At 41.1% G+C, this 24,813-nt stretch overlaps 1 protein-coding gene and 1 long non-coding RNA gene across 19 annotated transcripts in view; one reads left to right on the forward strand and one right to left on the reverse strand.

Annotated features, from left to right (window-relative positions):
• The window catches only part of MPDZ (multiple PDZ domain crumbs cell polarity complex component), a 137,731-nt gene extending 121,757 nt beyond the window's left edge, over positions 1-15,974 (reverse strand). For 15 of the 18 annotated variants that reach the window (XR_012778912.1, XR_012778915.1, XR_012778916.1 and 12 more), the window contains exons 1-3: positions 15,374-15,482; positions 7,033-7,108; positions 6,268-6,434 (exon numbers count right to left, since the gene is read on the reverse strand). Coding sequence is in view for 1 of the 18 variants with exons in the window: in XM_075526233.1 (XP_075382348.1) it covers positions 6,268-6,434; positions 7,033-7,048 (183 nt within the window). In the remaining 17 variants the exon portion in view is untranslated. Of the gene's footprint in view, positions 1-6,267; positions 6,451-7,032; positions 7,109-15,373; positions 15,483-15,898 lie in introns of those variants that run through there. The other 3 variants (XR_012778918.1, XR_012778917.1, XR_012778903.1) reach the window with 2 other exon arrangements.
• Positions 14,107-22,890, forward strand: LOC142421545 (uncharacterized). Its single transcript, XR_012778919.1, has 5 exons — positions 14,107-14,217; positions 14,452-14,689; positions 16,419-16,592; positions 19,311-19,380; positions 22,572-22,890. It is a non-coding gene; the product is annotated as an uncharacterized LOC142421545 (long non-coding RNA).
• The last annotated feature ends 1,923 nt before the right edge of the window (positions 22,891-24,813 follow it).

The following is a 24,813-nucleotide window of genomic DNA, read 5'->3' on the forward strand; positions in this document are numbered from 1 at the left end:
AAAGAAAGAGCCATGCAGGCAAAAAAGGACAGAAACAGAACTTTAAGGCACAGAAACTGACTGTAGCTTAGGAACCGCTGCTGTGCCCCCCCTCCACTGTCTACTTCCCTTCCATCTTCCTTCATGAATTTCACTTTAAGCTTTTGCCATGTTATCACATGGTGTGCAGACTGCTAACATAGAGACAACCCCAGTCTATGAAACCTCTCTCTGGATAAAAAGTCAATGTCTTTCCTGTATCTACAGCACTCCTATACACAGAAATGTGCAGGGAAGAAGTTGCAACACTGGAAAAATCATGTAATACACAAAAAGTAGATCAAGCAAGCCACAGTAATCCTAAAATATGGCAATTTTGGTATAGCATGAGTGATACAAATTGTGTTTACATCATGATATTGTTTTTCTCTAATATACAATAAAACACTTTCCTGTATGCACAAATAGCAAAGAAAAAACATGGAGCTACATATCAAAAATAAAAGGTTATTGAGTATGGCACATTGCCCTTACGATGAATTGTATTATGTGCCTTCTCTGAATCTAAAATACTTCTTGTACCGCTCAATATCCCATACAGAACAATCTTCAGTATGCAGAAGAGCTCTGTGCCCATCCTGTACTATGTTCTACATATGTTCTGCTAGTACTGCTTAACAGAGGATTGCTTTTCACTCATTTCACTGTTTGTAATGTTCAAATGGCAGGCTAGGCATAACAGGCACATTAACTTCCACCTGAACACGTGCCCAGTATAACCATTTTCTTCTCCTGGTAAGTTTGAAGGAGTTCTTCAATTAAGATATGACAGTCTCCTTAGGGATTTATGTTTTTCTCTCTGGTAGAAAACTCACATATCCCCATTATAAAATAGAAGTAGCACCAGGCCGATTCGTATTTTAGTTCTAAATGGTATCTTTTCATACACCAAATCCTGTTCAAACTAGCAATATAGTGTCCACCTTCTCAGTCTGACATTTCGTCCCTTCTGTATACTTGTGATGAGCTGGGACATCACTGCAAACATATGGAAATTGACTGACCTCTCCCATTCCTTCTTCCTTCCAAACCAGAAGATCGAAGTTGTGCATGTTTTTCTAAGACATTTTCCACAACTAATTATTAACTCCATTATTCGGAAGGCACTGGATGTTTTTTATTTGCATGATGGCTGGAAACACCACTGAAAAGAAGTGCTGCTTTCTATATGTAGCAGGAGAAGGCAAAAATAACCCTCCCATCCACACCAGTTTAACTAGAACTTTAAAAAGCTTCACCTCAAATCTTCAGTATAACTGTGATTACAGCACAGCTACAATGCAGTATCAAACACCACCTCTTCAATAGCAATTGATAGCAACACCTCATTTTCAGCACACCTGTTTTAAACAAACACAGCTACATGTTCCATGGAGGATGTGCCTAACACAGGAAGCCTACCTCACCTAAAGTGGCTTCTGACTTGTGAAACTCCAAGAAAAAAACAAAACTCTAAGAAAAAAATGTCAAACTGTTAACAGAATAAAGTTTTGTGTGTGCAAAAGACTTAGATTTCAGAATGTCTCCTCTCCCGAAACACACAGACACACTTGAAAAACATTTCTGTTGTATAATGACATTTATAATGATCCTAAAGGTAGAAGTTCAGAACCCCCAGACAAATTACAAGCAGAAACATGATGACCACTCTCTTCCCCATCCCTCCCAAAATACAGGCTTATAGCATATAAAAGTTGAGAAGAACTGGTGTGTATTCTTGCTAACCACAGAAGTATAGGTCATTCCATGGGGAGCAATAAACCACAAGTGGAAATCTTAGAAAGATGATGCTCTTGTGGTTGCATGAAATATTTTTCATAACATACAAATTCCACTACTTTGCAGTAATAAAATCACTGTAATTCCATCAAGAAGTAGCTTTATAGCACTGTGAATGTATAAGTACCATATGAAAGAATATTGCTTTGTTTCATAATTTGGCTTATGCTAATTTTACTTGATTGGCTTTCTCCTTACTGTATGTAACATCTGCAATGTGGACATAATTTGGCATAAGACAAAAAGAAAAATGCACAAATACCACCGTGTATGATAAAATTTACATTACAGTCACAGAGATAGACGTTAAATGCAATCAAATAGTGCTTACAGGCAGTTGCTCAAGATATTTTTTAACAAAAAAGGAGCTACCCAAGCCATGTCTGCAGCACATCAACATTTAAAGCAATGTAATCAGCATTGCTAGGTCTCAACTTGGACAAGAACAAATTCTTGGTGTTTCTGCACTCCAGCCGTTGAGCCCCGTCCTTGGAGACCCCAAGAAGCCAGTACCTCAGCTGACTGCAAGCATCCTGAGTAGCCAAAAGGTTGGCTGCAAAGCGACTGCGCTGGAAGGGATGAAGCGCAAGCCAGCCGCCATGCAAGGCCTGCAGGGAGGCAGCAGCCAGGACAACGCAGCTGGGCGCCTTGCCCTGCCCGGCACTCCCCGCAGGCACAACGCCCACGCCGCAGCGAAAGCCACCGGGCTCCTCGGGACCAGGCACCGGCACCACTCCAGCACCACCCTGCTGGCTGCTCTGTTACATCTCCGTCCTCGGGGTGGGTGAAGCAGATCCCAAATCAACATTTCTTATAAGCATTTCATTTCAAAACACAGAGCAAACAGCACTGTTGCAGAAAGGGGTTCAGCACAGGAGCTAAAGGTCTCCTCTAGTTGTGCAAACCACAAGGTTAAGCAAGTGTTCACAGGCAATACGAAAAGACACAGTTTCTCCACTTCTTCCCTACATCTGCTCTAGCGCTGACACCCACCTATCCCATGCAAACTAGTATGTGCTGTGCTGCAGGGGGACTCTTCCCCACTACTGCACTGTGAATGAAAAACTATGGTCAAACTCACAAGCAAAAAAAATCTGAGGAATGCAGCCCAGCCAAGTGAAGGGTATTTTGTTCTGGCAGAGCCCTGAGTGGAGTGGAGGCGGGAGGAGGAGGGGAGGAGAAGGTGGACCAGGGAGAGACAAAAAGGAAAGGAGAAGCGGGAGAGGACTGCCAGCACGGTCTGAGTATTTTCTTTAAAATATTTTATAAAGAAAAGAAAATATAATTGAAAAGTTCAAAACATCACAATCTCTGTTTTTCTTTTCTGTCATTCCCTTATCCTCAAGCAGCGAGACCACTCTTCGGCACGAGAAAACAAGCATTCACTGAAGAATAAGGGTACAAAAAGGCAGCAAAAAACCTGGTTCCTTCAGGGCTCCTCACCTCAAGTGACTAGTGAAGTCAGGACAGTAATTCTCAAAAAACCACCCCTTTGCTGTCCCTAGACTTTTCCCACTCCAGTTCTTAACTTCGCGATAACAGACTTGCAGTGCAAAAAAATCCTGCTTGCTCGTTTAAGGAAAAAAAACCCAACTTTAAAGCACCTACCAATAAGCACCACAGCATTAGATTTGCTGACTTTAGCATCATGCCCCACCAACATCCAGATGAAGCAACATACCACTCAGTCCGCACCACTGCAAGTACACAAATGCAAACACAAGAGGCTCTTGTTAAGCACGCGCGAACAATGATGGGGATCAATTTCCAATTAACACACAGAAGCTTGAAGGAAATGGGACAGCAAATCTGAAACACCTCCATGCATGCAGAAATACACACTTTTTCAGATCTTTTGGTTCTTAAAAGAACACTTATCTGTAGGAAGAAAAAGAAAAGGAAGTCTACTATTTCAGACCATAAAAAATGGTAGTAACTCTCACTGGAATGCAAGGAATATTTGTCTGTTAAAACTGCATATTTGCATCCTACTTTTTGCTAGGAAAACATGACAGACGTTTGCAAGATTTACCAGCTCATTTTCCACACTCACTGCACAAACAGAAGACAGGGCTCTCACTATCATCTCTATGCCTTCCAGACACAGTACCTCACGACAGGAATACATCCTACCCTCAGATTTATTGAGGCCACTACAGGCCCACAAGTAGGTCTCACTTAGTGACCTACTTCTGCTGGGATGCTTGCAAGGAATCAGTTTGACTTAGAAAGTAAACTGCCATTATTGCTTCTCTGCTTCCATCCTCTCTTTCAATCTATACTTTCCTATAAAAGATGGCCTTCTCCTGAGAATTTTGCAATAGTCTTGTTGCTCTTTAAAAACTCATGAACTAATTAAAAACACAGGAGCTGTTTAACAGACTGTCACTTACACTTCAGCTTGAGAAGACACAGACCCCCACTCAACTTCCAGTGCAGCTCATTGTGAAATATCAAAAACATTTAGCCATCTGAGTCTCGAGTGGGTAGAGACTGCAACACCTAGCCACTGCACCGCTCAGCACCACTTGTCATCCTGTCTCAAACATAGCTCTGACTGCAAGTGCTTAGGAAACAACTTGTCTCCTTCCTCAGACTGGCACAGCTTGGCCAAAAACCCTGGTCACTATTCACATGCCTTGCAGTTTTCACCAACCTGTACTTCAAGAATTTCAAGAGCACAGTGCCTTCCCAGCCATAAAAAGAAAACTCAAGGTGTCCTTGGACAAAACTGAGCTTTTGAAAATGCCAAGAAATATAGGGTTTTTTAACATGACTGCCTATTTCATGATTCTATTCTTTGTTCTGTTTCAATATACACATTTAAATAAAGCAGAGACAGAAAATCTCATGTTATATTGTAGGGAAGAAATGATTCTATAGAGAAAATACAGGACACTTTCTGAAGAGCTGACCCAAATCTAAGAATGGCCAGAAACATACATTTGCATGTGCAAGTGTTCATATAAGCACATATCAAGAAGGGAATTCACATCCAAGTAGCTCCCCTGTCAACTGGACTGGATATGTGCCATGCAACACGCACAGGCCACTGAAGTTACTGCACAGATAAACCTGCAGGGTTAGCGCAGAAGGTAAAATTATTATTTGCTTTTTAAAAAATATACATCTGAAATCACCCATCTGTAGTATCAGCTGCTTCATTTTACTAATTTAGGTGACTGTATTTAAAAAGCAAAGCATCCTTTAACTTCACAGCTAATGCCTGGAATTTAATTTGCCTTTTCACCAAATTCCCATTAATGCTTCAGGCATGCTTTCATTCCTCACTACATGTTCTCAGAGTCATCACCACATAAATCACATAATTTCTGGATGTCACTGTTAAATTCTCCTTTTCAAATAGCAGAGCAAACAAACCCTCAGAACAGCTTTTTCTTCCTAAATTTTTTTAAATCACTCCAATGTCATCAAGTCTCTACATACCAAACATGCAAAATCTGAAACACACAGTCACGTATAGCACTGTAGACGCCATTCTAACTTATTTCTGGTCTGTGCAAAATAGCATCAAGATGATCAACAAGAAATAATAAAGAGCCAGATTGTGCTCTTCTGCCACACAGCTGAAGTAGTGTCAAGATAGTGAGGATCCCTCACCAGCCACAGTCCAGTCAGAGACCAGAGCCAGCTCCACGCTGACGATAAGGTCCGTGTGCAGGGGCTGCATCCTCCCACTTCGGCATTTCTGCATACCAGCCACAGAACTGCCCATCTTGCAGGACTCAACAGGAACAACTATTTGCAAAGCCAGATACACAGTTTAGTCCCAGTTTGGCTACTGAACTACTTTTTGTATTCTTCAAGTTCTTATTTTGCTGACAAGGAAATTAAATTACAGTAATAAATAACCAAGTCAATATAGCCAAGTTGGTGCCCCTTTTCTTATCCTCAATGAAGAAATGCAGAAAAGTAACACTTTTACTTAAAACCCTGAGCAAGGAAAAAGGAGGTAGGAGCTCTTGCTTCTCTTTGATCTTTTATTCCTATGCAAAAAAAATAGATCTTCATGTCCTTTTGAAGTCAACATTCCACAGCTTCCCTTATATATTCTCATTTTAGCAGGGTAAGACAAGAGAGCAAGAGACAAGAGAGCAATAAAAGTCCCCTAGGAAAAAAATCCTAAGACGTCATACAAAACATGCTCCTTTTGAAGGACAGAGACAGAAAGCCTTATGTTAACTCCCCACTCCCTATCACCATTTCCCTACCATGCACATGATAAGTAACAAGCATATACATAAAAAACACATACACAAACTATGGGCCTCAACAAAGCCCAGAAAAGTCAATGGGTATGTCCCCCTCAGTTCCCTGAAGCTTTGGATCAGACTTTAATTTAGGCTACTTGATTTCACTATTTAGCATGCAGACACACACACCTTCTTAGAAATATTTCTCTTGCACCTGGGAGGCTGTTTTTCCTACCTGATCTCTCAGTTGTTGAACAGAAGTCTGAAGGTTGAGAATTTGGTTAAAGAGAGGACTCTGCAGCACTGACTTTAATAAGCTCAGTTTCTCCTCGTTTGCAATGTCACCTCGATCCCGAAGTTTTGCCTGTAAGCGCTCCATGGCCTGGAGGGCCCGGTGTGTATCTGTAGCGATAATCATTCCTAGTCAGTAGCAGTTTAGAAACAGCCACATACAAGCACGTAACAGGTTTAAATGTATCCCTCTCTACTGTTCAAACTACAGAGGACTTGAATGGTTCAGTTCTGAACAAAATCCCAGCCCAAACCTGTCTTATGAATCAGGAAGTCAGAGGCAGAGCACAAAACAGAAGCCAACGAAAATTACATTTTTGTCCATCAAGAACTGGGTGACAAAAGTGAAAGAGACTTCATTGAAATTCAGTTACAGGAACTGTGGCTACAGACCACTGTAAATAAGTAGTGACAAAAATAGCCATAATAGAAAACATTTGTCTTTTTCATATGAACTTTTTTAATTCTAGTAAAGATTAAAACAATGAAATCAAGACAACAGGCTAAAAATTAAATACACTACACAAATGATGGTAAACCTTTTGTTTGCAAATACAAACCCCTAAATACATCATGTATTTCTAAGCACAGTAGATATTTTTTACAAAACCTCTCTCAGCAGTATATACCAATGTTCTAAATCTATCATGCATACTTGATTTGTGTACATGACCACAAAAATATAGTGATACAAATAAAAAAAGATTACCAATTGTTTCCAACATGTTTTCTGCTTCTCAGCTTCTATTCCAGTAACGGTAAGAGGCAGCAAATACAGTATTCTCCTGAAAAATAACAGAAAGGGAAAAGGGTCACATTTATAGAAGCACTAAGTTCTGAAGGAGAAGAAAAAGGCTTGACTTCTGAAAACAAGAAACAGCCCCGCAAAATAACAACCCACAAAAAACGTGTCTCCTTGGATAATTAAAATAACCTCAGAGGTGACCATAGTCTGAGCCACTTTGGAGCTTAAAACCTGCCTGAAAATTGCTTTTAGGAATATACGTTGTAGTATTTTTGCATTTCCATATCAAAGCTGCTGTCTGCATACTGTTACACAGCATGTCCTGCATTGCTTTAATCAGAAGCCATGAATCATAGCTGCCACTGATACTTTACACCGTTTCATTGCTTTCCTTTTCAGTGATTCATAAAAAACATTCCCTGCGGGATCACTTTTCAAGCTCTGTGTTGACAATTTGAGGTGCATCAGCCATAGCACATTTTTTAAAGTCACCTTTTAAAAAGAAAAGTAACATAAGTCACAAAGTCTTCATGCTACACAGGCCTGCAGGACTCTCACACTACAGCCTCCACTATTAACACCTATTGGAATTGCGACTCAGACCTGAATGACGGCTGGGTTTTCACCAGCATGGGTTTCCAGGCAAGAAATTCTGCACTGCGAGGAAGAAATTCTGAAATCACTTTGTTTATTCCTTTTTGTTGCTTTTTGGGGTTGTTGTTGTTGTTTTTTTTCAACAGTGTGTCTGCAATTGCTCAGAGATTTGTAGTGACAGAATACAGTTGATGGAGATGGATAGCTGAGAAGTGAGGAGTTCAAATGTCCTTGCAGGTGTATGAACTGAGCTGTGCATTTTACCATCTTATCTTTCACAATGGTGCCTTTGTTTTCTTGATAATAGGAAAGCACTTCAGTATAGCACCCTGACTTGAATCTGGTGAGCTTACCAATATGCAGAGAGCTGTGATCTCTAAGCACTCAGGAAAAATGAGTTTTTCTTGAAACTTTGGAGAAAAATAGGGAAAGGAATGGTGTTGACAGATCTCTGGGTAAGACAGCCTAACTAAAATTCAGCGGGACCATTAGCTATAGAACCTGAGCAGGACAAGCAGGAATCAATCCTCACAATAAAAGCAAGAAAACAGCTGTTAACATCGATTCACTTAGAAGGAACACAAGCCAGGATGAACATTTTGACAAGCCTATAATATCTGCAGTTTGTGCAGAAAACCCGAATCAAGTGGTTTAAAATGGTTTCAAGTTCCACCGCCAAGACTTCCCTAGTTTCAATATGCCTAGAGGCTTCATATCGGTTTATTTTATTGCATTTGAATTTGCCAATACATTGGTATTGAATCACTGATCATCTTTTTTAGGACAATGTACCACTTACGGACAGATATTCAAATCCTTTGAATGTGATTTTGTCAAAGTAGCCTTATTCCACGATCCAAATTATGCATATCAGTAATAAATAGAAACAAAGCTTTATGAATTTGTTTTCTTACTTGGCAAGGCAAATCCAAGCATATAATGACCGGACCTGAAAACGAAACCAAATACCTTGTGTTTTCACCTTGTCGCTCTAAAGAAACAAGACATAAAAATGCCTATTTTACATGGGAAGGGCTGGATGAGATTATTTAAACATTGTGAAGAAAGCTGGCTTCCCCAAACCTTAATCACTCATAGCTTTTCCTTCTAGATTAACCAACTACTACCACTTCTTCTATTCAGAGCCCCTATTTACAAATAAAGGCATTTATGTCATGTTCACAGGTTTTTCTCAGTGGCAATGCCAACCAAAGCAGTTCTTTCCTGTTTCACTGTTCCAGTTCTTCCTCTACAGCTACTCTCAGGGTTGTGCTGTGGATGCAACCAAAGAACTATGCAAAAAAAAAAAGGATGTGGAGTATTTTTTGGCCATTTCAGTGCCATGATCCTGTTTATCACAGTACTATATTCACAAGCACATAGCATTGTATGTTCAACTCTCATCTTCTGAGGAAACTAATCAGGAAAAATACAGGGTTACTCTTGTGCTTTAGCTCCCTGAGAACCTCAAGAAGAGATGCAGCTGTAAAAAGTCCGTATCTTTTGGAGTAGCTGGATGTTGCTTTGTATTATGATTCAACTTACCTAAAATCTCATTCTTGGTGTGCTGTGAAAGGCATGTTTTACAAGTGACAGAATGGACAAGGTCACCACTGTGTTCATGCAATCCCAGAGGTATAAACTCTGATGATTTATAATGGAAGCTTTCTAAAAGCAGACACAAGTCCTAAACATACTCTATAGATAGAGATGATCCTATCTAATTTGCAATGAAAAGAAGTCCTTAGCTCTGCTAAGGCACTTGTGATATACTTTCTATTTACCTCCTGCTTTAGAGATAGGAATACTGCTCCAGAGCTATCTTAGCATCAGCAAATCCATTTTTAACTCCCAGTGTAATTCTCCTTATTTTGTGTTTATATTAGCGGGGAATCTCTCCTCAGCCAACCAACTTAATGCTTTTGTCGACTGCAGCACTAAGCGGGAGCAAGACGGAAACTGCCATCAGGATGTTTTCCTTCAGGACACTTCCTCTGACGCAGAAGCAATGCATTGAGGCACACCAGCATTTCTACATGTCGCAGTCCAAGATGACCCCTGTTCGCTCTGCCCACACTCTGAAATGGCGAAAAGCCACGTGACTGTGCTCCTGCTGTGCCACATCCATGCTAACAAGTGGGATCTGTCAGCACCAGCTTAGTGGCACAGTAACATAGACAAAGTACAGGGGAAGCAAGCACATGTCTGTCCAAAATGCACCACAGAGACATACCCATAACCACCACCACCCACTACAGCTGCAACTCTTGGCCTTGAAACCAGCTTGTTTCTAGGTATTTTAACAATAACGTGCTGGGGAGAAGTACGGAGGCATGCATGATCGTTTGTTGAAAGGTGTAAGTCTTATCATTTGCTACAGTGAATATTTTCATAATGCCATCACAGACTTCTAGATGCATAAATGGGAACTTCAGTTCTGATTCTCTCATTCTGCATACTCCTGACGGTACTTATCACAGGAGTATGCAAAAGCCAAAACCAGGCATTCTATACATGATACAAATACTGTTCACGCCTCAAAGAGCTTACTAGCTTAGCTCAAAGTAGACTTAACTATTTTTGTATTTCAGTGCTAAAGTTCATTAATCTCTTCACAGTAATAAGAGCACAGACTGACTGAGTTAGACTTTTTTATTGGCAACTTGAAAAAATACTGTTAAACGAATAGCAAGTTAAATTCACTTTCAAGTTTTTAAAGGCACAGGTATCTGAAAGATGTTGCTTTAAAAAAAAAAAAAAAGCACCTTCTTTTTCCTCCTATTTTATAACAGGAAAGTAGGAAACACAAGTAATTTTAGACAGGTATGTGGTGAGAAACGTGCCATCTTCTACTAAGCATGCGCAAAAGTTAAAGATGATCCCTTTCAAACTTGCACTTCTGAAATTTGATTCTTCCCATTCTAACAAACAAAAATGTGTTATATATGCATTTCTCCACTCTTTATGCCGCCATTCTTCTATAAGGTCAGTTGCCAGAAAACAGTTGGCATGCTGCACCTCTGGTTTCTTTGTGCACACTCCTAAAACACTAAAATCCACAGGTGCCAGAATTTTAAAAAGCAGACATGAAATTTATGCTGGTCACCTCCTTTCCACTGCAACCGTGCAAGCCACTCAGCTAAACAGCCAAAAGATTCATGAAAAGGGAAAGATGACCCACTTCCAATGATTACTCTTTCATCATGTAGTTCCTTACACTTCATCATGTAGTTCCTAGAGGGAAACTTTGTTTCATTGACAGATACTCCATCTACTATTTCACAAAGCCATTTCAGATAATACCCTGGAAACTAATGCTCATAGCACTGGATTAGCAAACATGCGATGCCAAAGATAGAAAACACAGTAATAGGCTTTGCCCTGTAGCTCCTGCATTACTTGAAATGCTCTGAGGATACAGAGGAGATGCCTATCTTAAGAGTGATCTCTAGGCCCAAACTTTGGCTAGGAGTTGTTTGAGATTAAAATTAAATCTGTTTCAATTCAGCAGCACAGTAATCACAACATGTATTTTATAGCTCCTAAAAAGAGATTTCAAAACTTCTAAATTTCAACACCTGGGCCTGGATTTGGCTGGGCTAGAGATATCCTTTCGTACTTGATTTTTATCCCATGTCGTTTCCCTCCCCTACTTTCTGGCTATCACTCAAACAGGCATGTTGTGTTAGCACCACCTGGCACGGGAACAGTAACCAAACCCCACAGGAAGTAGAAGATACTAATTACTGCTAAACCTTCTGCTTTGCCTGCAATTTCCAGGAGCTCTTCTGTTTAGCCCAGTTACCTCCTGCATGCTGGCTACCTACCCCAGGAAGAAAATTAAGGTGATCCCCAGACTCCTTGGGGGGAGTCTTTTCAATATAAAGGTAGTGGAAACCATTCATGGTAAATTGACAGATATCACACTTTTCTATGTATTCTTCCATTATCAAAAAGGCAATTTTGCTGTTGCATACAGCACTTTCTAGGATTATGAGCAATATTACAAGGACTTGACAACTGTAGCATGACTGGTATAGCCTTCACTACTTGTAATGAAAAAGATACACATACTTGAGCACGCAGCAAAAGGGTGTGAAAGTAAACGCGGGAGAGCAGTTACCTACAGGGAAAGGAGGATAAATGAAAACAAAGAGTGGAAAGGAAGAAAGAAGGGGAAAAAAAGGCTAGCCTACCATTTTACTGACAGGACATGAGCTTGCCAAATTAACATCAACCACTTCGTTTCATGAGCCAAGAGACCCTGGACTGCACTCTTCTGGATGACAGAAGAGAGAACTGATTCAAATTAAGGATTGAATACAAGCAAAATTAACGTCCACTGTTCCACAAGGAACAAAGCAGACTTCCACTGACTACCTGGAATGTAACAGGCAGCCGGAGAAGCCTGAAATTTACATTTAAAAGCTATGCTAATGAAAATTGTTCTGAAACATTCAAAGCAGAAATAAAAAGGCAGTTCAGAAACTAATGCACAGCCTACATTAAGATTATAAGCAGTTTTGTTTGAAAAGCGACGTTACTAGCCTCTTGAAATTTAGCACAATGCTGAATGCATCAAAAAGATGTAAAAAGATGATAGTAGTGGCTCTGTATGTTAAAGTACTGTGATAGAGCTGAACAGCATTATGTATTTTGAAGCAATTATGAAAACAGAATTTTGACATTCAACTATTTTTAAGCTTCTGTACACATTGCACTAAAGTATTAAGGAAGCTTGCATGCGTTTGGAAGAACAAGCAATCTGTTCGCTGTGTTTAATTAATAATGTTCTGTAACACTGTAGAGAGCCCTACAAGAGGGTAATACCCATGTTAGCTGATGTGCAAGTTATAATTGCAACTGGGAAATGGGCCTAAACTCTACTTAATGCTTTCACCTACTGATAAACATGTGTGATACAGGGTACTCAAAAGTAATTTGTAAAGAGTATTGCAAAAACAACAACATAGCAGGGAAAATTTTTCTGGTGGGTTTTTTTTGGTTCAGGAAACTAACAGATCATCCGTTTACAAAAAAAAAAAGATCTTTCAGTAAATATTTTAAATTGAGATTAACTGGAATCACTTTCTTCTAACTTTTGAAATACAAGTTAGCTTCAGAAACTGAAAAGCAACTTTTTAGCATATGCAGAATATATGCGACACTACATATACTGAATTAATGTACAAAACCCAAGTATGGTTCATACTGCCTCTATGTCTTCAGCATAGACAATTGATTACCATATTCATTAAACTCAGTTAAACCTGATGAAACATAGTTCCTACAACAGTTACACCTCTTAACATATACTGGATTCTTCACAGAGGTGACAACAGCATACATAAATGAATAAGTAAGAAGCCCCACTAAACAGTTGCTAGGAAGCTTCACCAAAGAGTCGCCATTTTCCTTACAAACCAAAACCACAAACTTCTTATTGTATATTGCGACAATAACGGGCAAGTAATGCAGAAAATCATTACAGCATGTAAGAAGACTACCGTGCCAGGTGTCTCAGATGCAAGGACAGGGTCTGAAAAGCCTACGAAAGAAATACTCCAATACTGTCTACACAAAAATGGGGTATTTATATATTGAGTTGTTGGGAATGCCAACGGTGAAACAAAACTGTTCTTACCAATGATGATACAGTATACTGCCAGCATAGCATTGTATTGGCTTAAACTGCTTCAGCAGGGTGCTCAAATATAAAACCAATTAGAAAATTTACTGGGTACTCTCCACAGAATTTTAAATTTTCTTACATGAAACATGGAGCAGATGATTTAAAAGGTCTTTACAATGGTTCTCAATAGACTGATTAAAGTGTTATCTATTAAAACAAAACCATTTACAGCAATCTGCACGACTGAGAAGTTGTATGGCATTCCTCTCTGAAGAATTCACAGACACAGAGCCAGATGGAATATAAAGATCATCCATTAGTATGTAAGTAGTGCAGTTCCCTTTCCCCTAGTGCTGATACTGATCTAACTTTCCTAGTGCACTTTTGTGTGAAGAGAGGGGAGAATGTATCCAGTTCCTGATGAAAAAGCTTCTTGAAAGCACAAAGGAAGCCATTAGAAACACCAGTGCTAATCAGTAAATGTTACTGTGCATGTTACTGTTAACATGATACAGAGAGATTAAAAAAATGTATACTAAAAATGGATAACAATTTTGAAAACAAAAAAATAAGGTGATGTCCTCTCTTGTAAGTCATAAAACATGTTGCTAGTTAAGGTGGATATGTCCTTAGATATTTTCATTCTGCATTCTTTTCTTCTAATGTTACATTACTTTTCGTTTCCACAGGAGCATCAAATAACATTTCCCCAAAATATTACCACTTTCCCCTTTTCCGGTTTAGATTCCTCTCTCCCAACGAGTTGCTGTTATCTTGGAAAATGCAGTGCTGATATGGAAACCAAAAGGAACTACACAATAGACTTCTGCAACGGCAAAATCCAGACCCTTCAGCTTCACTACTGTAAACCACTGCTCTGCTCCGGCAAGAGACTCCTGCTACCCTTTGTGGCACCAAAGCCAGTAAGGACGTTTTCTGTTCAACAGCTTATCCTAACAAAATCTGCGTGTGTTAAGCAGCAAAAATATAAAGGGATGAGGCAGTCTTTGTAAAAGCTTAAGGGGAAAAAAAAAAACAAAACCAACATTGTTCAGCGAAATGTCAAATCAAATCTGTAAACGTGGTACACGGAGTTCAAATGGTCGGCTTTGTGAGAGTTTTTCTTTTATTTTCTTTCTTCCTATTACTCTTTCCAGTAAGTAGAGAGGTACTGGCAGCAAGGGGGGACACCACACGAGACACAAACCACCCCAAAAAGCAGACGCTTTCCTTTGCGCAACCAGACCCGTCAAGGGGCACAACTGAGGCTTGCGCCTCGCCCCTCCACTTCCACGCTGCCAAAACGGTCACGTTTAAACGCAGACCCGGGGGGATGCTAGAGAACTACAGCGGGGTCCCGACCCGAGAGAAGCACCAACACCAGCACGGCAACAGGTACCGGCACGGGCACCCGGGGACTCGCGGTCGCCGCTCCGCCAGGAGCCCGCACCCCGTCCGCGGAGGAAACCGCCGGTCCCGCTCGAGCCTCTGGGCCGCTTTTGGCTCCCAGCGAGTCTCAACGCCGCCGACGGCAAGCGCTGGGCGAGGGCCGCTGCCGCCCGCAGGTCTGTGGCGGCAGCAGGTGAGGAGCCCTCCCCCGGCACGAAACACTCCCGCTGGGGTCAGAAGAAGAAAGGGGGGAGGGGGCGAGCAGCGCTCCCTGCAGCAGCCGGGGGAGGCTCGGCTTTTGTTTACGTGAGGACGACTCCCCGCCAGGCCGCCCGAGCCCGCGGACCGCCCGCCTGCCGCAGGCCCGAGCCGCGGCCCGGCCCGGGCCCCCGCGCCGCTGCCCGCCGCCCGCGGACAGCGCGGCCCTGGGGCGGGGGGGGGGAAGCAACAGGCTCAGCCCCCCCGCGGCTCCACGGCCTCTCTCCTCCTCCAACCGCCCCCCCGCCCCCGCGAAACCCGGCGCATCAACAGAACAATAACAAATAAAACTTTGCGAGGTAAATACGTTTCAAAAGGCCGCTCAAAACTCCGGCGACACGGCGGGCCCCTCCCCGCCCTGCCCGCATCCCCGGAGGACGACACGGGCGGGCTCACCCCGCTCCCCGCCGCCCGGCCCAGCGCCCCGCTTACCCCGGCGGCTCGGAGGGCCCCGCGGCCCGGCCCCGCTCTCCGCCTTCGCCCTTCCCGCCCCCAAGTAACGGCGCCGAGCCGCGCCGCGGGGCAAGCGCGCTCAGGCACGCCCCGGCGGCCTGAAACCTAATCCTGCCCCGCCGCCCCCCCGCCCGCCCCGGCCCGGGCTCCGGCCCGCCGCGGCACCCCCACCCGCCGGCGGGTCTCCGGGCGCGGCGTCCCCTCGGCCTGGCTCGGGCGGCCGCCCGCAGCGCCGAGCCCGCGGCGCCGAGCCCGCGGCGCGGAGCGGGACTGCGGCCGCATCCCCGCAGCGGCGGGCGGGGGCATCAAGGCGGTTGGGGGGGCACGTTTGAGGGCTGCCCGGCCCGCTCCTTCCCTGGCGTGTCGCGTCGCAGCCCTTCCAGCAAAGTTTCTCTCCCCGCGGCTGCAGGCGAGGCGGCAGAGGGGGCCGAGCGGCGGAGCGCACGCCTTGCCGGGGATGACACCGAGGAGCTGGGCTGCCCTGGTTTCCCTTCCCAGGCTGACCGTTTGCTCGTGAATGAAGCGCAGGCGGCGGCGGCACGCTCACCCCTGCCTCTTTCCGGCGGTGCCGTGCCTCCTCCGGCTGGGCCCGGCCCTGCGGTGCCGCAGGGAGAGCCCCTTCTTGCTGCCCCGCTAGCCACCGGCTTTACCCCTTCTGGTGCAAAAGGATGAAACTGGGCTGGAACGGGGGAAATGGGAAACGTTCGGAAATGTTAAAAAAAAAAAAAAAAAACCAACAAACAAGCCATGACGACGTTAGACAAAATGATGAATAAGGTCATAGGGCTAATGAAAGCAAGATTTTCCCTCTGAGCAACAGCTGGATAGTGTCTTAGCTAACAGAAGATGCTGTGTACCTTTCACGTGTATATACATCGTGGGAGTAAAGCACATAATGCAGGAGTGTTTGCAATGACCACAAAAAAAAAAAGTTCTGCAAAAAGTGGAAGTACTTTGCTGTTTCTTAACTTTGCTTCACCTAGCGAACATTATCAGGATGACGGTCTCCCCTTTTCCTTGCCAGGAGATAATTCTTCGTTGTAGACGTGCTCGGACGGCTCTTTTGCGATAACACCCTGCACAGGGAAAGGAATCCACGCTGTTCCCTTGGGCACGTCGGCCCTGGCTCTGCAGAGGCTTGGTGCGCCCTTCGTCTGGTTCCTTCTGGTTTGGTTCTTTCTCCAAATGGATTTTAACTGTAAGCGTCATCATATTCAAGTGATAGTTGTTTGGGGCGGGTTTTTTTGTCTCACAAACAATTTAAAGAAAGTTATTGTTTTGGAGATAGAATGGAATGCTGCCCTATTTATTTGACAGAGGATCAATAAATGCAATCCTGGTACAAACACTTCCACAAGCAGAACATTTATCATGTAAACTTTAAGAAACGCAGCTCTTTGTACACTGCATGGATTTTTTTTTTTTTTAATGGAAGACTAACATCTGAAAAAATTTGACCCTCCAAACAATATTTCTCTTACTTATGACAGTTGGCAGATTGAAGAACTCCAAATGATTAGCTACCTTTTCCTCTGATGTATATTAAAATATGTATGTAATTATATCTATTTAACTTCCATTTCTTAACTAAGAAAAATTAATAATTTTTTATTAATTAAAATTAATTTTCAAGATTTTATTTACAGGTTACATTGTTCGATCCAGCATGTGCTGGTGAGCATATTGGTTTTTTAAATCAAATATAGAGGCTCTGTTTACTATAGCTAGGACATTGAATGCTCTATAAACTGTCCCACTGGCTTTCTGTGTTACATGAGCCTTTATTGAATCCAGAATGAAATCTTAAAAATAAGGTACAATTTGTTTGTATCATTGTTCAATAAATAAGCCACAGTAGATTAGGTAAGTGCAAAATTAGACGGCTATTGTTATTTTTTCTGTTGCTCAGGCTTTAACCATGGCATCCCACTGAAATAAAATATAGTGACTCTAGCAAGTTTATTTGGAGCTAAAAACAGGTCAAAAATAGGTGCAATGGTACTTTACTCCTGATGTATAACAACATCAGCTGTGTAATAGTTCTTCCCAGTGCATTTTGTGTTTGTATGGGACATACCTTTCAGATAATTTTTTAACATGCAAACTGCTATTCAACTGCTATTCAAACGCAAGTAGAATTGCATTTTCAATTATATTCAGTTTTTGTCAAGTCCCTTGAAGTACATCTTAAGTAGATTATACCTACTGAAGTTCAAAACATCATGCTACCTTAGGCCTTGCTGTATTAAAAATATTTGCATGGGTTTAATTACGCTAACATAGCTGTACCTACAAACCTAGCCCTCTTGGTAAACATACAACACATCTGTAATGGGAATTTGCATCACAGTAATATAATGAGCTCTCGTGTACAGTAGCTGATGACTCCGATGAAGAGTCATGCAGACACAGTTCTAGCAAGTAACAAAGCAAATTATTAGGGGTTGGCATACGCTAGTGGTCTTGTGGATATACCTGCTAACAGGTTTAGAAAGATAACTGGAAAGACATCAGCAATTAGTATTTACTAATTTCTTCTTTTTGCCAGAAGTGTCATAAAGTAGGACAAAAAGATAGTAATTTCACTGATTCCACAATGAGGAAACCATGTTACATCTCCAGCCCCTTCCCAGAAAAACAGGGTCTCAAAGTATGAATGATTCCCCAGGGTGGGTTAGGTGATGTACAGTGAGACACAATGTTTAAATTATGTTATGGCTTTGTTAGTGTAAATGGTGTGGCCATTACTGTTGTGCAATTTTGAGAGATGCTGTCCTTATAATGTGAGGAAAGAGAATCTACTTTGTATTTCAAGTCTAAATGTGTTCACAAACTAAAAAAATAATTGATATATCTTCATACATTTATCCACGTGATTTTAAATAAAAAATGCAAGCTGTTTTTTAAAACATAAGCTTTCTTCAAAAGACCATTATGACCACAAAATCCATAATATAATATTCTGTCAGAAAGGACTCTGAAGGGGAAGATGAAAGGGAACTAAAAAAAAAATTTATGTTCTCCAGTATTAATCTGCAGTAATATTTCATTTCTCAGGCCAATTTATAATATACTCATGGTAGAAGTATCAATATTGGGTGAAATGTCTGCCTTCCTGATTTACTTACTGCTGGTAAAATAGCAGTGATTAATATTAATGATGTACTGCTTAGATTTATTAGAAAACACGAAGGAGAAGTAAACTCAGAAAAAAACTCTTTACAAAAATAACAGGGGCACCAAAAACAAGGCTATGTGTCCATTAAATCATTCATCAGACCACTGCTGTGAATGGAGTCTTTTAAAATAGGAATAGGAATAGGATCTAGGAAATGAAATGAGAGTGAGAGTCTGATCTTGCTCTATCTGAGTCACAAACATTGACTTCACTGTGAGAAGGATATTGCCTATGAAACGCATTTGACAACATTTATGGCACAAGTCAATTTATTTCCTAACAAAAAAGATGCATTCACAACAGTAATTGTTTAGTTTCATCACTCTGGGTATTATATTTTGGTATGGGCATTGGTATTGCATGCCCCACTGCTGAATGAGTAGAATATATATTTTAGGGACCTAGAAGAATTCTGAGAGGTGTGACTCAGAAATATTTATATATTTTATATATATGATTGAAAAATTCCATCTCTGAACTCAGAATAAAACTTAAAAGAGACCTTTTCATAAGCACTAGCTTAATTAAAAATTGAATACATTTCTCTTTTTTAACCTTACTCTTCAATATTACAGCACCATTTTGTTAATGTATATTCATGTGTATTTATGCATACATAGACACAATATTACACTTTTCAGCAGAGCATTTACTCAAATTTTAGGTTAAACACAACTAATAACAATCTTCCTTGTCAGAAAATGGTAATAATTATTATAGATCAAATTTTATTCCCAGATGCGTAAACCAAGAGTAATCCATTGCATTAAGTGGAATGCAACTGTAGAAAACCAACCTGAGATCAAAGGTAACTATGATTAAGTAATTGCTATAACTGCTAATCTAAATATATTAAGTATGTGGTTATGCCTTCTATCCTTATCTATCCAAATAAGGCTAGATCACCATCTTTCTTCTTTTTCGTGGAGCTCTTTAGAATACAATGCTTTTGTACTACATTTTCCAAAAGTTATACTAGCAGAAGCATACAGTTAAATTAAATATAACACTCTTCTTCTCCATCACGTCAACAAAAAGTTATGCTTCAAAAGTCAGATGGCAAGAAGTAACTATGCAGTTGGAGGTAACACCATACATGTTGTTATGCAGAGTTAAAATTAGGAACTTTCTCTTAACTTTGGTGCTTGGAATTTATTCAATTTTTGGATTATTATGCTGGCAAGTACAGAATATTAGTTTCACTTACTGGAGCATACATGTTGGCAAGAATGGTGCATAGATTTACATTTTAAAGGTTTTTAGGGAAATTGTCTCCCCTGGGGACATACTTCATAACTGTTATTATTGCTATTGGAGGTTACACATGTGCGTAGAAGAGAAAGTATGCCCTGTAAGGTAAAACAGAGTAAAAAAATCATAAAAGGTATGTTAATTATTTATAACTACAAAACAAAATACTTGAAATTATGGCAAATTAAAAGGGCATTTATTTACACACAAACAGGATTGTTTAAAACCACAGGCCTTGCCCATAGCAGAGAGGTAAAGCCAAATAAGTGACAAAACATATTAACCTTATCGTAGATTTTTCAGACACATAAAACCTACAAGGAGAGTCTGGTTTTGTCAGATTAAGGCTTTTTTTTTTTTTTTTTCAAATGTTGTATTTTGCCAAAGGCAGCCACATATTTGACAGACCCCACTCTCAGAAAATCTAATTTAAACGGGTTTTTTCAGAAATGCCTCAAGGGACACAGTCCAGAGCAACATGTGATCTGGGGGACTTGTCAATGCAACAGTTGTTCCAGTATTTGAAAACACAAGACAATATCTCATTAATAAATTTTGTGTTAGAAAATAGGTAGGTCCTACATGAGATTTCCTTGAGTTTTAAAAAATTCAGAATGGAGGAACTGACCTGACTAGTTGAGGAGTTTGTATGCAGCTGATCATGTTATGTATTGAAAATGGTAACACCTCTTCCCTAAGTATTGGGATATCAGAACAGTGATATAAATTTATCGGAAAAAAATGCCATGTAATTAACCAGTTTTACAGCCAGGTAAACTACAGTACATTAGATGGGAGGGAGCCGTGTTTATAGGAGGAAAAGGAAATATTTCTCTGGCAGGTTGATTTATTTTCAGAATAAATCCTCTTGAAGATGAATTGCTGAAACTAAAGTAAAGCAGAGCAGTATGTATGGATCAATTTGTCATATGGCTCTGCAGTTTATCACTCTCCAAATAGCTTGTATTTTCCTCTGTATGCACTATTTAGCTAATCACTGTAACCAAGATCCTTACCTATACAGTGTATGATGCAGATTAGCTGTTCTCTTAAGAGAACATGGCATCTGCATTTCTTTGCTTCTGATCCAAACTGTGAAATTGGAGAGCTGTTTCTGTTTCAGTGGTTTTCAGAGCTAAAAGCTTAGGAAAAATACAGCTCTGCATTTGCAGTCTCAAGCCTTTTGTTCCCAGAAACAGTCATGATATTACCTACTTTGGATAACTGGTTCCCTACCTATTGGACCATCGAAATGGTATCTCCCAGTCCCAGATAAGGACCAGCATCAGAGTTGTAGTCTGAGAGGGCAATGAAAATTTACAGATTGCTTTGCCAAGTCATTCTGTGTACAGAGAGACCTTGCAAACAACCTTCATCCATGATCCTTCCACAGATGCTTTGCGAAAGGGGCTGTTTCCACGTGGCTCTGCGTGATCTCTCTCAGTTTTAAGTTACGTGTGGAGAAGGGGCCGAAATGTACATCTGTGTCCTTCCACCTTATTTATGCTGTAGCTGCACTTTGGTTTAGGGCTAAAACTATTATTATTACTAGTATTATTAACTGCAGTTAATACTATTAATACGTAGTTGAGTTTAATATCTGATTATTACAGACTAGGAATTACCAACACAGTGTTGGTGTTGGTGTCGGGATGGAGATTTTGAGTCTAAAATCCAAACATGTGAAGTACATAGCCCTCTGCCTAGGAACTTGAAAACTACATATTGCTCATTCACATCAGCCCAGCCATTTGCAGATGGCAGGTGACATCTCCGAAGGAAATAGCTCTGATCTCTTGAAGAGGCTACCCAGGAAAAAGGGTTTATTAGCCATTATCCCTGTCATCCTATACCAATGCTATTTTGTCTAGCAAGATCAGCACCTGTAAAAACAGGAAGAGTGGGGGGAACCTTTCTCGTATTGAGAATACCTCCTATTCAGTGAGCTGGATGAAAGGAGGAAAATTCTGGTGTTTTGTGCTACACACTGTTGGCCCAGATGTGAATGAGCATGTCTGTAACTGGCCAAGTTATTAAGGTCTCAGACAGGTTCACTGATGTAAAAATCCTTACGATTTGCTTTGATTGGTGCCGGACTTGCCTTCCTCTGTACCTGCTCAGCTGCTGCAAAGAAGCTCACCGTTCCTACATGCCACCAAGAAAGTACTAAGAAAAACTGAAAAAAAACAGTGAGGAAAGAGGTTTGAACTGACTAAAGACTTAAAAAGGTTGGCTTTTCTGGAATAAGCCCATTTATACAAGTATCTTAAAACTGAAAGGTCCATTTTACTTCATTCTTAAATAGGAATTTAGTACTAAGTGAAAATCATTTTAACAAATGAAACGAATATAAATTTAGTTCAACTGTACTCTCACCAAAATTAAAAAAGCTGTGTTAGAGCAGGAAGCTGATTCAGTAAATCACTTTGGTTTGGGTCAGCTGCTTCTCTTTTAGATAAGGTTTCCTTCTCACATTGGTATTGCCATGAGGAGCTCTTACAGATTTTGATATGAAATTTGAAAATTTGCCCTTAGCTGTTCAGTAAGTGTCAGAAACTTCCACCATAAGTAAAAATAAGAATGAATATTCCATATAAAAACACACAACTGTAGTAAGCTCTTTCAGCAGTAAAATGGTTGCCCATCTGTACTCACAGCTTTGTATGTAGAAAACAGTTAATTTTCTAGCTATATGGTGTTGCCACTGTCATTGGCTAAGTCTCCATTTTTTTTCTCCAACCTTTTAAGGTTTCATAGAATGTGCAGGCCACAGGACAAGATCTCAAGGCACTCATAAACTTCCTCCAGTTTTCTGGATTGAGCCAACATCAAGTCTACAACCAGTCAGAATCTTAAAATGTGTTATGCAAAGACAGACTCAGATGAGCTGCAATTTTTTTTCATCATACGGTTGCCTTCTAATTTTTGTTGCCAAGGGGACAAACCAAGAGGAAATGGATTTCACAACTGCAAAGTGATGAATTTCAAAGCTGCTGTTAATAGTATTTGAACTCTGAATTTAATTTGTATGCAGGAGGAATGAAGAATAATAATGTCATTTCAGAAAATAAACAAAACCCAACTAAACAAAAATCACCCTTTCCCTCCCATGCTTTTCTCTCTCATGTCCGTATCGTTTGAGAACTTGAGCATTGAAAAACAGAACTCTAAATGCCCAGGCAACTGCAGAAACATGGGAAGGCAGAGGGCACAAAAATATTAACCCTATTATATCTCATATCCCTGTATTACCTTAACATACACAGACGTTCTTGAACATGAAGAAGGTCCAAAATGCACATCTGGTTTGTAAAATGCTACTCTAACAGCAGAAAGGAGCTGCTGCAGACAGCGAGAGAGACATTTCTACACCTCCCCTCCCCCCTGAGTGGCTTTCAATAGGAAAGACTTGACAAGAGAGACGGGAGGGAAGCCAGCAGCAGGAGAAAAACCCTTGTAGCTTTTAGGACTGCTCCTCACATAAACTGGATGGAAGTAGCTGTATGCAAACTTAGACGACTGGTTTGCATACAACCCCCTGCCCCGCAGCACAGACTCCATCCTCCTGCTCATGTGGCTACAAGCAGCCTTTCTCCTTCCCTCTTCCAGGTTACCATGTGTGTTCTTTTCTGGGACCTAATGCGTGACAACTCACATGGACTTCACTGCAGGAACATTGCTGGTGCCTTCAGGCATATGTGCCTGCAAGGTTGCCCTCACTGCAGACGTCTTCTGCAGGTGCTTTTTCTAATAATGCCACTGTCCATTCCTCTGTAAATGAAATAAATGTTGGACCTGGGTATTGAAACTATCCTCAGAAAAGTTAGAGAGAAGCAGTTCTTACAGAATTTACTCAAGCTGGAGAGATCAAAAAGCCTTTCTCCAGATCTGTGTAAGTATTTAGAGAAGGCTACCAGTGTTGTTACACCCAACACTCAGCCCCATCCAAGGCTGCTGCCTCAGATCACCTTGAGATCTGTCAGCATTATGTTAGTGACATTGAATTTACCTAGATTACTCCATCCTTGTTTCCTGATATACTTTTGGTCTACCCTTAGGCAAGCCCTGCTAGAATTCATAAACGAGACATATTTCTATCTGATTTTGAGGACTGTACCCAGACTTCTCTGTTAGAAGATACCTTCCTGCCCAGGTACCACAATGACCAAAGGTCATCCTGCTTCTTCACCATTTTTAAGGAAGAATTTGGCACTCAGACAAATGAATTGAGATCCCTTTTGGAAGGGATTTAAATTTACATTTCTTGCAAAAATAACCTAGACTATCGTAGCTAATGGTATGCTGAGCTGGGCAGAGTCCCTGCCTTTGACACCGAGACTGTTCCTCATACATGGCATTATTGACGTTTAAAAACAGAAGTCTTTAACCTGGCTCACTCCAGGAATGTCACAGTAGTGTCCTTGATCAAGAGAGCCCTCAGTCCAAACAAAGGGAGGCATGAAAATCAGGGTCTGCTACACTCCTGGTGGAGCATCTGCCCACTGAACTATTCCGTGTATATGTGGACATCTCGACTCCACATGAAAAGGAGCAAGCTTTTGTTTTAGGTATCAGCTAGCCAGAGAACTTCATGATCCCTAAACCTTACCTGATAGGAAATGCCTCAGTCTGAGGAGGGAGAAAGATTTGAATACCCTTGTCTATGTTCTTCCTTGCTAAGGCAGCTTTTGGCCCAGCATCATTTTGTAAGACAACAAATACTCTCTGCCCGTATTTCAGTACTTCCATCAAGGCCCTGGAAGCCATAGCAAGGAGCAGACATCTAATATATTTGCAAACAAATACCAAGCTGGACTAATCACATTTTCTTTGGCTCCATATCCAGATTCATTACCTTCTACTTTTTGTCTCAGGAAAATATCCAAACAGGTCCCTTACTTCATATAATGCTCTCAACTTTGGGAACATCTTTATTTGAATCCTTTTGTATGAATTGTAAAGGAAATGCTCGAAATACTTTGAACAGGCA

This window comes from Mycteria americana, chromosome Z (assembly GCF_035582795.1).
Source record: "Mycteria americana isolate JAX WOST 10 ecotype Jacksonville Zoo and Gardens chromosome Z, USCA_MyAme_1.0, whole genome shotgun sequence".
In the NCBI taxonomy this organism is placed as follows: Eukaryota; Metazoa; Chordata; class Aves; order Ciconiiformes; family Ciconiidae; genus Mycteria; species Mycteria americana.